Source organism: Ranitomeya variabilis, chromosome 6, assembly GCF_051348905.1.
Source record: "Ranitomeya variabilis isolate aRanVar5 chromosome 6, aRanVar5.hap1, whole genome shotgun sequence".
NCBI classification, from domain to species: Eukaryota; Metazoa; Chordata; class Amphibia; order Anura; family Dendrobatidae; genus Ranitomeya; species Ranitomeya variabilis.
This window is the reverse complement of record NC_135237.1, coordinates 114,672,777-114,687,227: the sequence shown is the minus strand read 5'-3', so window position 1 is coordinate 114,687,227 and position 14,451 is coordinate 114,672,777. Positions and strand designations below refer to the sequence as shown.

General features: G+C 41.7%; 1 protein-coding gene across 10 annotated transcripts in view; it reads right to left on the bottom strand.

Moving 5' to 3' along the window:
* The window catches only part of RARB (retinoic acid receptor beta), a 1,117,211-nt gene that overhangs the window by 68,295 nt on the left and 1,034,465 nt on the right, over window positions 1-14,451 (bottom strand). For all 10 annotated transcript variants that reach the window (XM_077268929.1, XM_077268925.1, XM_077268924.1 and 7 more), the window contains one exon: window positions 8,285-8,445. In XM_077268929.1, the coding sequence (XP_077125044.1) occupies window positions 8,285-8,445 (161 nt within the window). The remainder of the gene's footprint in view (window positions 1-8,284; window positions 8,446-14,451) is intronic.

Below are 14,451 nucleotides of genomic sequence, written 5' to 3'. Positions count from 1 at the left end.
TACATTGTATATTTGTAGAATGATGCTAATCAGTGGTGGGGGCGTGGATGGATGCAGGAAGCATGAGGGTAGCTTATCCTGTAGTGATAATCTCTTGTTAATAAAACTCTAACCTGGTGACAGAATCCCTTTAAATTATAGAGTAAGTATATATTTAATTATAGGAAGCCTATAAATAAATCAGCCATTAATTAGTAGTCTCCAAAAGACATACACTTTTCGAACACCAATAGTTAGAATATTTTCAGAGGAACAATTTGAGTGATTGGGCAACACTAAGTAATAGTATAGGTCATCATTGTCTGATTGGTGGGGAGGCGACACCCGGCATCCTTGCCGATCAGCGGATCTCGGTGTTGGCGGATGGAACGGACCAGTAACGGAGCTGTACAGCGCAGCTCCATCTACAGTATAATGGCCTTGGCGAGATCAGTAGGGGGCAGATGTGCAGTACCCCTATACAGTAAATGGAGCTGCGCTGTACAGTTCCGTAACTGGTCAGTTGTAGTCGCCACCGACACGAAAAACAACTGATCATCAGGGGGTGCCGGGAGTCACACCACCACCAATCTGACATTGATGACCTATCCTAACGACAGACCCTCAATGTTAAAGTGGTGGGCAACCTCTTTAAGGATGGGAAATGGTTAAATTGAAATTTTGTTACCAAGGTAAACTATGCTGCTTTATCACTCATTTTATATATTGTATATTACGGCTAACCCCTAACATGCCATGGGGATCCCAGAAAGCAAGTGTTGTCCTTGTGATGTCCACAGCAATAACTTGTACACATGGGAGTGAAATAGTGGTTCCTATAACAGGAACATATGAGAGTCGATTGACTTTAGGGAAAAAACATTGAAAAATAATTTTCTTACATGAAAAACACTCTTTTTCACACTCTTTTCCTGACCATTAAGATCTAACTAGTTATTCACAATGGACAATATTGTCCAAATCTGAACAAGATCCAAATTGCAGGTCCCCACATGGGCAGCTGGAGTGTGGGAAACCACAGACTGAACAGGAATTTCTCAACATGGACATCAGCTTTCCACACTCTATTTTTATCTTTCATGACAATAAAATGTACATTAGTTTCACACCAAATCTTTAGATAAGCATGGGCTTGTTGCCCCGATTCCCCACAACAAGTTAAAATTGTGTTTGTTGCACATTCAATCTAATACGGAACAGTTTGCAATTTGTGATTAACTTCCCAGAGGGCAGTCAGTGCAACAGTCACTTCCATGAGGAAACTGAGGGTTCGTGTGGTAAAATTTAATATAAAGAGAAATGGAACTTCCTTCAACTCATCTTCCAGAAGAAATTCCCAATGAAAAAATAGCCATGACTCCAGGAAAAGATGAAAGACATCTTGAAAGAGTCAGCAAAGAAGTTCACCATGAAAGAAAATGGAAAGATGAACTCTCCCTTGGAACTGCTCAGCCCAATCAATCTCAACCCACCGGGAACATGTAAACTAAAAGGAAAAAACCTGTGCTCAGAAACATCAAAAGGGGATAGGAAGCCACAGAATCAAATGTGAAGCTTGGATCCCCAATGAAATCTATTCCTGGCACTGCCACACAAGCTGGAATGCAGGTGGAGAAAGCCCCACCATAACTACAGCTCTCAAGTCCAATGAACCTGAAAACCGCCATCTCAGAAGACTCCCAGTGTGAGAGCAAAACAAATTTCCTGAAAGTGTCCAGTTCACGGATCGCTCAGTGAATTTGAAACCTGTGAGTCCCAGGGTAGAGGCACATGAAGTCAATGGAGACAAAAAGGTTGTAATTGCTGACATCACAAAAATGCATCCTCCCAATTCCAAAGTAGTACAACAGTCCACCATCACAAGAAAAACCAAGGTAACATCAGGCAAAATAGGGTTTGGGGCTGTTAAACATACAACAAAGGATTGACAGCTGCTGCGGTACCCTTAGGTCGGGAGATCCCATCGTATAGAGCAAGTAGTGGGAGGATAGGAGTAGTAGTTTGATCTGCTGATGTTATTCAAGAACTAAGAAGATGTTCTACATGAATGACCATGATGTTTATTCTTATTGCGTTTCAAAGTTGGACCAACTTCTTCATCAGAAGAGTTTAATATTGTGGATCTCTTCATGAAAAAGTTCTTCCAACTCCAAAACGCATTGAGAATAAACAGCATGGTCAATCCTGTACAACGTCTTCTGGATTCTTGAATTACATCAGCAGCGCAGACTCCTACTCCTATCCTCCCACTAATTAGTCCGCAATCTCAGTCGTATAGCTAATGTGCTGTAATATTCAGGTTCCCTTCCCACAAGGAGAATCAAGTTTGGATTTACGAATGTCCTCTAAAGAGTTCTCATTCAACATTTCCATACTAACAGGGTCTGTACAACTGGACTGGCACATAGAAAATGTGGTGTCAGTAATCAAAAAGGAGCCTGGAGATTATAGGTGTGTAAGCTTAACCTTTACTGTTGGCAAATCCTTGAGGGTTTTCTAACAATACCTGGAGTATCTCAATTAGAATAACCTCATGATCCAACCTCAACATACCGTTATGAGGAATCGCTCCCGTCAGACTAATTTGATAGGCAGAAGGGAAGGATTTCTTCCTTTATTATGGGGCAATTAGAATCTGCCTCATGGAGTTTTTTACTTCCTTTGGATCAGCATGTTAGGTTATAGATTGAACTCAATGCACTTGTGTATTCTTTCAACTTTAAAACTAATAAACTATCATCTTCATGCCCTATAACTAGCTATCTGCTTTTGTTAAGTGGGTGGTTTCTTTTTCATCAGAATTCTTCCAGCATAATAGGAGCTAGAACTTAATTTCCTTTTAATTCTCAGCATCCATTGTTCCTTCTATTAGCCAATGGCTTACCTGCCATGAACTGAATACCTGTCTCTCTGTTGCATCCATATACATTTTGATATAAAGAAGAGCAGCAGCTAAGACAAAGAATTGCCTCCACATAATGCAATTCCTTTCGGCTTCTCTGCCGCTGGAGACAGATTACACTTGACAACAGGCAGTGGACACCAAAAGGGAGAGACACCTAGTGGCTGGCACATGGAAGTGATTTTTCAGGTTAAGACAAATGAGTTTATAAATGAAGTGATTTGCAGTTTGGCTCTTTAACATATTTTATCAAATTAAAACAAGTTGTGACCATTTAAGACATCCTTTTTTGTGTATTTGCAAACTTGTCAACCTCATTCTGCAGGTTAAAGCCTGAAAATGCATTTGATTTGGGAATGTATTTGGGAATGTATTTGGATGTTCCTGGCATTCAGGGTTTATCAGATCATCACTGTAACAAACAGAATGTCTTGATTCCAAGAAAGAAAAAAAGAACAAGTTTGTCCCCAGCATTAATTCCTGTTATTTAACAGCATGCCTACCCCGATTGTTTTGACTAAAAGGAAGAATAAGCAGCGGCAATTGGGAAGGCACATAGTGCAAGTTTCTCTGGTCTCAGCAGTTTTTGTCACAGTCACATCTTTGAATTTTCATGGCTTCCTAAGAATTAACAATCACAGGGATATGTACTTCCTTTGAAAATATAATAATCTCTGCTATCAATGATAAATGAAAGTCTTGGAGATCGGTCATTGTCTACATTACACAAGCTCATCCGTATCTTCATTTAAAGTCTGTAGACTGTCTGCGCACCTTCAAAGGACACCTTTTTTCCTATTTAAATAAATTATTACCCTTGCAAAATAATGTTCCTTATTGCAAGAAGTGGAACTCAAGCACAGTGCTGGCATTTCACTAGCATTTGACTTGAATAATTTAGGCTTTTAAATTCTTGATTACACCTCATGCTTACGTATCAGAGCACAATCCTGAGAGTATTATAGCTTGCAAAATGAGAATGGCAAACTCTATCTTCAACATCTATTGCTCAGTGCTTGAGCTGGAATGGTGTTGTGTTTCCTGATGGAGGTCATTCTACGTGCGCTTGTGTGCTAGTGCCAAACACAATCACGGCTTACACACACACAGTCATTCAAGCACAAAGTGCCCGTTCCCAGGAATACAATAGATCCTTACGTATTGGGAAAGAACCAATTGTTGTTTGTCTCATCAAGGCCGACTGTATAAAAAAATTCTAAAATTTACAGTATATATACACCACCTTTTTAATTTTTTGCAGCCCAGGCACCACTCCGCAGTAGCCGATTGCACCCGAAGCCATGTCCATGAGTGGTGTCTGAGTTTCTGTAAGAATTTTGATGATTCGATGCACATTTTTCAGAAAATGCAGCTGGGTTTATTCCACTTAACTTAACGTGATTGTTAATGGTCAACCAGTTTTGTCAATAAAAATATGGTAATACCAGATACCGCATATGGGCATGGTTTCAGCCACAGGTATAAGCCTCAGAGTGAATTATCAGCCTGAGCCCTTTAAAGGGAACCTGTCACCCCGTTTTTTCAATATGAGGTAAAAATAGTGTTCAATAGGGCCTGAGCTGTAATGTACAATAGTGCCTTTATTATCCCCTGATTCCCCACCTTCGCTGCCAAAATACCATAGTAAAGTTGCCGTTTTCGGTTGTCAATCTCGCAGGTCTGGTCAAATGGGCGTGGTGAAATCGCTGTTTCTCCCCCACCTCTTGCTTTTCTTCCCGGTATTGGCGTAGTGGCTCGCGCATGCGCAACTGCCGAATGCACTACGCAGCGGCAGACAAAGAGCGCGATCTGCGCTATTCACCGGCTTTTCCGTGGCGGCGCAGATGGAGTGCTCTCTTTCCCGGGGCTTCAGGAAATGGAGATCGCGACGGCCATTTTCCTGAAGCCGAGATGCGAACTCGGCTTCAGGAAAATGGTCATCTCGATCTCCATCTGCGCACGCGCGGCATCCCGCGGCCATTTTCCTGAAGCCCCGGGAAGCAGAGCACTCCATCTACGCACGCGCGGCCTCAGGAAGATGGCCGCCGCCACAGAAAAGCCTGTGAATAGCGCAGATCGCGCTCTTTGTCTGCCGCTGCGCAGTGCATTCGGCAGTTGCGCATGCGCGAACCACTACGCCAATGCCGGGAAGAAAAGCAAGAGGTGGGGGAGAAACAGCGATTTCACCACGCCCATTTGACCAGACCTGCGAGATTGACAGCCGAAAACGGCAACTTTACTAAGGTATTTTGGCAGCAAAGGTGGGGAAACAGGGGATAATAAAGGCACTATTGTACAGCTCAGGCCCTATTGAACACTATTTTTACCTCATATTGAAAAAACGGGGTGACAGGTTCCCTTTAAATGGAACCTGTCATGTCCCCAAAGATAAACCCTATATCTGCAGGTTAATGCGAGCTAGCATCAAAGGCTTGGACACGACTTTTGACATACAGGTACATCTAAAGGCATCAAGATATTTTTTGGGGATGTGACAGGTTTCCTCTAAAGAATAACTTTTATTGAAATTGTTATGGGCTAAAATAGTGTGAATGTATATGGTCATGGCCAAAAGTGTTTTCACCCTTGAAATTGTTCCAGAAAATGAAATATTTCTACCAGAAAATTATTGCAGTTACACGTGCTTTGTTATACACATGATTATTTCCTTTGTGTGTATTGGAACAACACAAAAAAAACAGAGAAAAAAGGCAAATTGGACATCATTTCACACAAAACCCCAAAAATGGTGCAGACAAAATTGTTGGCACTCGTGACTTAAAATTTGGCTGCACACCCTTTGGAATAAATAACTGCAATCAATCTCTTCCTATAACCATCAACAAGCTGCTTACATCTCTCAACTGGAATTTTGAAACGACCACTCTACTTTTGCAAACTGTTCCAGGTCTCTCATATTTGAAGGCACCTTCTCCCAATAGCAATTTTAAGATCTCTCCACAGATGTTCAATGGGATTTAGATCCGGACTCATTGCTAACACTTCAGAACTCTCCAGCGCTTTGTTTCCATCCATTTCTAGGTGCTTCTTGAAATATGTTTGGGGTCATTGTGTGGCTGAAAGACCCATGTTCTAGGGCACACACCCAGACACTGAGAACTACATTGTGACCCCAAATTCTTTGGTAACCTTCAGATTTGATGATGCCTTACACAGTCAAAGCACCCAGTACCGTAGGCAGCAAAACAACCCCAAAATATCTTTGAACCCCCACCATATTTCATTGCAGGTACGGTTCTCTTTTTTTTGCAGGCCTTATTCCGTTTTCTGTAAATAGTAGAATGATGTACTTTACCAAAAAGCTCTATCTTGGTCTCATCTGTTCACAAGACACTTTCACAGACAGATTTTGGCTTACTCAAGTACATTTTGACAAACTGCAGTCTAGCTTTTTTATTTCTCTCTGTGAGCAGTGGGGTCTTCCTGGGTATCCTGACATAGCATTTCATTTAAATGTCGACAAATAATTCGCGCTGACACTGATGCGCAGTTAACCTGCAGGACAGCTTGAATTTCTTTGGAACTTGATTGGAGCTGTTTATCCACTATTCGGACTATCCTGCATTGCAATTTTTCTCTGCCGTCCACATCCAGGGAGATTTGCTACAGTGCTATGGATTGTAAACTTCTTGATTATGTTGTGCACCGTGGACAAAGGAACATCAAAATTTATGGAGATGGACTTGTAATCTTGAGATTGTTGATATATTTCACCAATTTTGGTTATCAAGTCCTCAGACAGTTCTCTTTTTTCTGTTCTCCATGCCTAGTGTGACAGACACAGACACACAGTGCAAAGATTGAGCCAACTTCTCCCTTTTTTATCTGGTTTCAGATGTGATTTTCATATTGCCCACACCTGCTACTTGCCACAGGTGGGTTTGAACGAGCATCACATGCTTGAAACAAAGCCGTTAACTACTTTATCCAAAATTTTGGAAAGGTGCCAACAATTTTGTCCAGCTTATTTTTGGCAATTTGTGTGAAATTATGTCCAGTTTGCCTTTTGTGTGTTGTTCCTATAAACACAAAGGAAATAAAAATGTATATAACAAAATGTGCAATTGCAATAATTTTCTGGGAGAAATACTTCATTTTCTGGAATAATTTCAAGGGTGCCAACACTTTCGGCCTTGACTTTATATAATGTAGTGTCAGAATATTAATATTCTCTTTGATCGCTGTCTTTTCCGATTTACAGCACCGCTCCAGTCTTCTTCTGGATCATTTGACGACTGCTCTGATTTGCTGGCTCACACTGTGGTTTATGTGTGAGCCGGCGGAAATAGCTATTAGTTCTGACACTCCATAGACAAACATTATAAAAGTGACTCCATGCTGATACAAACTCTATTTTGATCTGAACAGTCAAAACTTCAGTGTAGTGTCTCAGAAAAGGACTGCAGTGGCACTGGACAGCGGAGAAGACGATGGTTGGTGAATACATTAATTCACCTACACTACATTACATATACATTCACACAGGTATAGCTTATTTTGTTCTTTAACATACTAATTTAAAATTGTAATAATTATGTCCTAAATTTTCACATTGGTAGTAAAAGGAGCTTGGGTTTCTAATGAAAAAAGATGCAAATAGTCTCTTCAGAGAGGAAGAGGACTAGAACTCTAGTGCCACCTATTGGAAGTAGCAATCCTAAAAGACCCTTTAACGAGCCTTGTCACATGACTTAGGATAAAAGCCAAACCAGAATCTCAGTTTGCAGACACTGTTTCGGGGTACTGACCCTCATCAGCGCAAAGTGTGAGATCTGGTTTGGCTGTGTGAGAGGCATCTGATCGGGATCCAAGAAGTATCGTTTCTCCTTGTGCAGAATGACATGTTAAGCATGGCGAGATGAGGAGAAGTCGATCACATACATGGGTTTATTCCCACAGGTAACTCTTTAAGATCACAAAAAAAACAACGTATACACATTCTTGTAAACTTGGCTCCACTGGGCACATGCCTAGAGGACCTGTCAGTACCACCCCAGATGTTGCCTTTACGTTACGCAAAATGCCTTGGTCTTGTGTTTCAGTGAAAAAGATGAAGGATGCCCTACTGAAGCTCAGCCACTAACAATGCCCTTGTGTCCTAGTGTTAATAGTAGCAGAGATTGAATGAACATGATAGAGCAAATAATGAGCGCAAATTTGTGCAGAGAATATGCAGAGCATAAAGGAGAGGAAACTCTGGACCAAATCTTCTTCATCTTCTTCCTAGAGAACATGTAACGGGAGTCCTACCATCACATTCATAAATCATGACTAGCAGAAGATGAAAAGAAAATGTAATCCTACATGTGAGATCGGTGTCTGGAGTGCAGCGCTTCCAAATCATTAGCAGGTAAAACTTACCGTAGTGTATTTTCCCAACTGACATAGGGAGGGGAAGGTTTCTTGATGCGCTTTTTTGATTTTCTCTGTCAGGTCATCGAGCTCGGCTGTCATCTCATAGTTCTCTATACAATCGTGTTTCGAGGGTTCTTTCTTCTTCTTGTTTCTGTCATTTCTGACTGCTGCAAGAGAGATGAAGACACTTTAGATACTGGCTACTGGGCTTAAACACCATGTCAAAGTGATTCTTAGTTTGTGAAAACCAGTTATATCATGCCCACATCAGTAGAAACGTTTAGATAATTGAGATATACAATACTGAGCAATAGGCAGGTGTGGAAAAAATGCTGCAAAGTAAGAATGCTTTCAAAAATAGAAGAGTTAAAAAGAAACTATTAAATGGAATCTGTCACCCCAAAAATTCGCCTATAAGCTAAGGCCACCGGCATCAGGGGCTTATCTACAGCATTCTGTAATGCTGTAGATAAGCCCCCGATGTAACCTGAAAGATAAGAAAAACAGGTTATATTATACTCACCCAGGGGCGGTCCCGCTGCGGTCTGGTCCGATGGGCATCGCGGTCTGGGTCCAGCGTCTCCCATCTTCATACGATGACGTCCTCTTCTTTGCTTCCTGCCGTGGCTCCCTGATGAGGGCAGAGCAAAGTACTGGAGTGCGCAGGTGCTAGGAAAGGTCAGAGAGGCCCGGCGCCTGCGAACTGCAGTACTATGCTCTGCCCTCAACAGGGCAGATAAGGTACACCTGTGCAGGAGCCGCGGCAGGAAGCAAAGAAGAGGACGTCATCGTATGAAGATGGGAGGTGCTGGACCCAGACCGCGATGCCCATTGGACCGGACCGGGACCGTCCCTGGGTGAGTATAATATAACTTGTTTTTCTTATCTTTCAGGATACATTGGGGGCTTATCTACAGCATTACAGAATGCTGTAGATAAGCCCCTGATGCTGGTGGCCTTAGCTTATAGGCGAATTTTGGGGTGACAGATTCTCTTTAACAATTAACAAAATGCAAATTGAATGAACAAAAGAGAAATATAAATCCAAAACAGATTTGGTGTGACCATCCTTTGCTTTCAAAATCACATTCTTCTCGGTACACTTGCAACAGTTTTTGAAGAAATTCGGCAGGGAAGTTTTTTCCAAACAACTAGGAAAAATAACCACAGATCTTCTCTGGATGTAAGGTTGTGAAAATTGTTCTATCTCTTCATGTAATCATAGACAAACTTGATGGTGTTGAGATTGTGTCTCTATTGGGTCATATCATCACTTACATCAATTCTTTATGCTGAAGATAGTTCTTAATGACATTGCCGATATGTTTGGGATTATTGACTTGCCGCAAAATACATTTGGAGCCAATAAAATACTCCCTGATAGGAGTGCATGATGGATGACTATCTGCCAGTATTTCTTAGCAGTAAGGACACCACTAATCTTCACAAATCCACAACTGTTTTTGATGAAGTGCAACCCCAAATTTGTAAGGAACTTTCCCCATGCTTGACTGTGGTGTGCAGACACTCAATATTGTACCACTTAACAGTTCTTTAGAAAATAAACTGCCTTCTGTTACCGCCAAATATTTCACATTTCGACTCCTCTGCAGTCCACAGCACCTGCTGCCATTTTTCTGCATCCCAGTTCATATGTTTTCGTGTATTAGGCTACTTTCACACTAGCGTTAACTGCATTACGTCGCAAATCCGTTTTTTTGCCGAAAAAACGGATGCGTCAAAAAAGTGAAAAACGTATGCAACGCATACAGCATTTCGACGGATCCGTCGCAAATCCGTTAAACGTTTCCGTCGAAAATACTGGATGCGTTGCATACGTTGCATACGTTTTTACCATCCGTTGCATCCGTTTTTACGACTGATCCGTTTTTAAAATGGGAGGCTCCCAAATTTGATTGGCTACTGGAAAATATGGAAAACTATATAGTTACTGTTTTTACAGCCCATCTTTGAGGGTTTTAGTTTTGTGGCAGCGATGGAAGGTGTTCTTGTGAGCATTGCTAGTTTGGTTACCGACATTATCTTTGAGACAAATCGCCTGGATATCATAGTGCGGGAGAAGGAGGCGGCAGCGGAAAAACGGAGGATGCTTCTGCAGCAACGGAGACGGAGGCGACTCTGGATACATCCGATTAATGAACTACGGATGATGATAAAGGGATCCAAACCCTAACCCTACCCCTAACCTCACCCCTAACCGTTTAATGAACATTTTCTGACAGTCATAGTGCCACGTATTTCAGTGCCACGTATTTCAGTGCCACGTATTTAAGTGCCACGTATTTAAGTGCCACGTATTTAAGTGCCACGTATTTAAGTGCCACGTATAACCACGTAGTTATAGTATTTATAGTACGTGGCACTTAAATACGTGGCACTTAAATACGTGGCACTTAAATACGTGGCACTTAAATACGTGGCTGGCTGGGGTCTTGTGGCTGGCAGTCTTCTCTCTGGGTCTTGCTGGCATATGTGGGGTTGAAGGCCCAGGCCAGGTTTATATAGATTTGGGGGTGTCTGGCCAATTGGCAACAAAATCCAGCTTCTGAGCATGCTCAGTGTAAAAGAACGTATTGCAGCGCTGCATTGCGTCGTACGACGTGTCCCGACGCATCCGTCGCTCATAGGCTTCCATTGTAGCCAACGACGTATGCCGCAGGATGCGTCGCGACACGTTTTTTAGACGGAGACAAAAAACGTTACAAGCAACGTTTTTTGCCGACGACGTGTGGCCAAATTTCGACGCATCCGTCGTAAAACGGACACGACGTATGCCAATCCGTCGCAATACGTCGCCAATACAAGTCTATGGGGAAAAAACGCATCCAGCAAAAACTTTTGCTGGATGCGTTTTTTTCTGAAAAAAGACGTTTTGAGACGTAATGCAGTTAACGCTAGTGTGAAAGTAGCCTAATTGATTCACATGTTCTTGCTTCCATGTCGCAAGTAAGGTTTTTTGGCCGCATTTCATCCATGAGACCCCTTGTGTCCACTCTTCTCTGAACGGTAGATGGGTGTAGCTGGGTCCAACTAGTCGATGTCAGTTCTGAACTGATAGGTAAAATCACAGACAACAAGTGGTAATAGGGTTTTATCCGGCAGACAAAGAAAAGGTGAGAGGCTTGTGAAGTCCACAACTGAGGTATCAATTGATGCTGTGTCAAAGGCAAAGGGTGGTCTCACCAAATATTGATTTGATTTAGATTTCTCTTCTGCTCATTCACATTTTAACTCATAAAAATAAACTATTAACGTTTATTTTTTAAAGTATTCTTATTTTGCAGCATTTTTTCCACACCTGCCTAAAACTTTTGCACACCACTGTATTTGAAGGCCATATAGTGAACATTTATTTGCGCAACTAATAGAAATCTACTGATTGCAGTGTATAATATATTTATATCACTCTTTGATGAACTTTGATACCTAAAAGTGACTGCTACTATAAATCTGGCCATTTCAGGTCTAAAGTGGTTTACTGGGTCACTTCAAAATTTTGACTATGACTGGGGATCGTTAAGATGCAAATAAGTGTTACCACTTGAACATCCCTCTACTGCAGTGCCACCATTAATTAAGTGGTAGTACCTAGGTGTTCCCTAGGACTGGAAATTACATCCAGTGCACAGGGACTGGATATGTATAAGATGTAATGTTTGTGTCTTCATGTTACAACAATCCATAGTCTCTGCTAAAATTTTGAAAATATCCTTTAAAAGCTGTAGCAATGCCAGGTAGGCTAGGGTTGAATCCTAGCTCCGAAGGCTTTGATTAGTGCACCTGCTGGCTCTGCATATAAACAGGCTAGGTTTTCATTTAAAGGCAACCTGTCACCTGAATTTAGCGGGACCAGTTTTGGGTCATGTGGGTGGGGTTTTCGGGTGTTTGATTCACCCTTTCCTTACCCGCTGGCTGCATGCTGGCCGCAATATTGGATTGTGGAGGGCAGCACGGTGGCGCAGTGGTTAGCACTGCAGCCTTGCAGCGTTGGAGTCCTGGGTTCTAATCCCACCCAGGACAACATCTGCAAAGAGTTTGTATGTTCTCTCCGTGTTTGCGTGGGTTTCCTCCGGGTACTCTGGTTTCCTCCCACATTCCAAAGACATACTGATAGGGAATTTAGATTGTGAGCCCCAACGGGGACAGCGATGATAATGTGTGCAAACTGTAAAGCGCTGCGGAATATGTTAGCGCTATATGAAAATAAAGATTATTATTATTGAAGTTCATTCTCTGTCCTCCGGAGTACACGCCTGCGCAAGGCAATATTGCCTTGCCCTGGCGTGTACTCCGGAGGACAAAGAATGAACTTCAATCCAATATTGCAGCCAGCGGGTAAGGAAAGGGTGAATCAAACACCTGAAAACCCCGCCCATATGACCCAAAACCGGTCCCGCCAAATTCAGGTGACAGGTTCCCTTTAAAGCAGTCAGCTCAGGGAAGCTGACCAGATTGGATGTGTCTTGCAGCTGAAAAGAGAGACACACTAGAATCCCTCTCTGAGAAGAATTTGCACAGACCGTGTGCAAAGAAGTGCAAGTACCACTGGTTTCTATGGACAATAGCTGAGAATTTGACAATTTGACCGAGCTGGGGCTAGGCTCAGCCGTGTATGAGTAGCCAGGGTCTATTTTGTTTAGTGAGTGCCTGGACAAGACTAGGGATTTATGTTTATGATTTGCTTTGGAGCTATGCAATCTGTGGAAAGCAATAAAAACTGCATGTGTTTGGACTAAAACTGCATTGCCTGTGTGAACGATACCTAAGGCCTAATGCCTACCAGAGCAAGTGAAACCCCACTATGGGTTTTCTCAGACATTAATGGCATATACTGGTATAGAAAAGGGAAGAAACATTATCTTTTCTCTTTTTCTATCTATTCTCTTTGGGACTCGGCCATGTATGTATGCCACTATGGATAGTATTTCTAGTCTGGTAACATCCATAAAGTTTTCATAGAATGAATGTCCCAAACTAGGCAAATAATCTTAAAGGGGTTTTCCCAAGAACCAAAGTTAATTTTAATCAATAGATCTTGGAATAGTAATAAGTTCCACAATTGGATGTGTTTAATAAAATGTTCCTGTGCTGAGATAATCTTATAAATGTGCCCCTGCTGTGTACTGTGTGATGGCTGTGTCTGACCGTGCTGGGACATGGTCTGATCATACCTGGGCAGGGGAGGAGGCAAAAAACTATACTGATATAACAGCATGGGATCACAGCTGATTCTTTTTGTGAAATAGGGCATTTTACTGAATGTTTTTAAACAACGTTTTACTTCAAACAAATAATTATTTGCAATCTGTGCGGATATGTCTGTATAGTTCCCCCCTACCCAGGAGCTGTGGTATGATCAGAGCATGTCTCTGCATGGTACAGTACACAGCAGGGGCACATTTATAGGATTATCTCAGCACAGGGACATTTTATTTAAACATGTCCAATTGTGGAAATTAATATTAATCCAAGATCTATTGATTAAAATTAACGTTTATTTGTTGGAAAACCCCTTTAAACGTGAATAATATAAACATGATTAAAAGGGTTGCTCCATATTAATTTTTAAAAAGTAAGCCCATGGTAGTTTGAGAATAATAACAAAAAAAACCATATACCGTCCTACCAGACACTCTGTACTGCGCCTGAGTCCCCTGCTGGTCTCTGTGCTCCCTCTTAAGTGTCAGAAGGCACTAATTGGCTGCAGTTATCATGTGATGTCTCCTCACTTCCTCTTCTAATGGAGGATGCATGACCATTGCAGCCAATCAGTGCTATCCGAACTCGAAGCATGTTCTGACAAATGGTAGGCGAGTATGTTTGTTTATTTTTTCCAAACCACCAGTGACTTATTTTGTAGGTGTCTAGGTAAGTATTTTCATGTATAGTTTTTCGACCAGGTAAAGGTATCTTATTTACTTTCATTAGTTAACAAAGATCGGTGTTGAACTAATCTAATGAGTCTACATATAACATAAGATATATTGGTAGCATCGGTATGTATTAATTGTGTGACAATTTGATATATGTTTTATTTGTTCTTTATACTTCTTAAATGCAATACATCCACGTATAAAACACTGATGCTATTTGCTTCTGGGAACACAGCTTAGCTCCATGCCTGCTTGTGGAGCACAAACACATCATTTAGG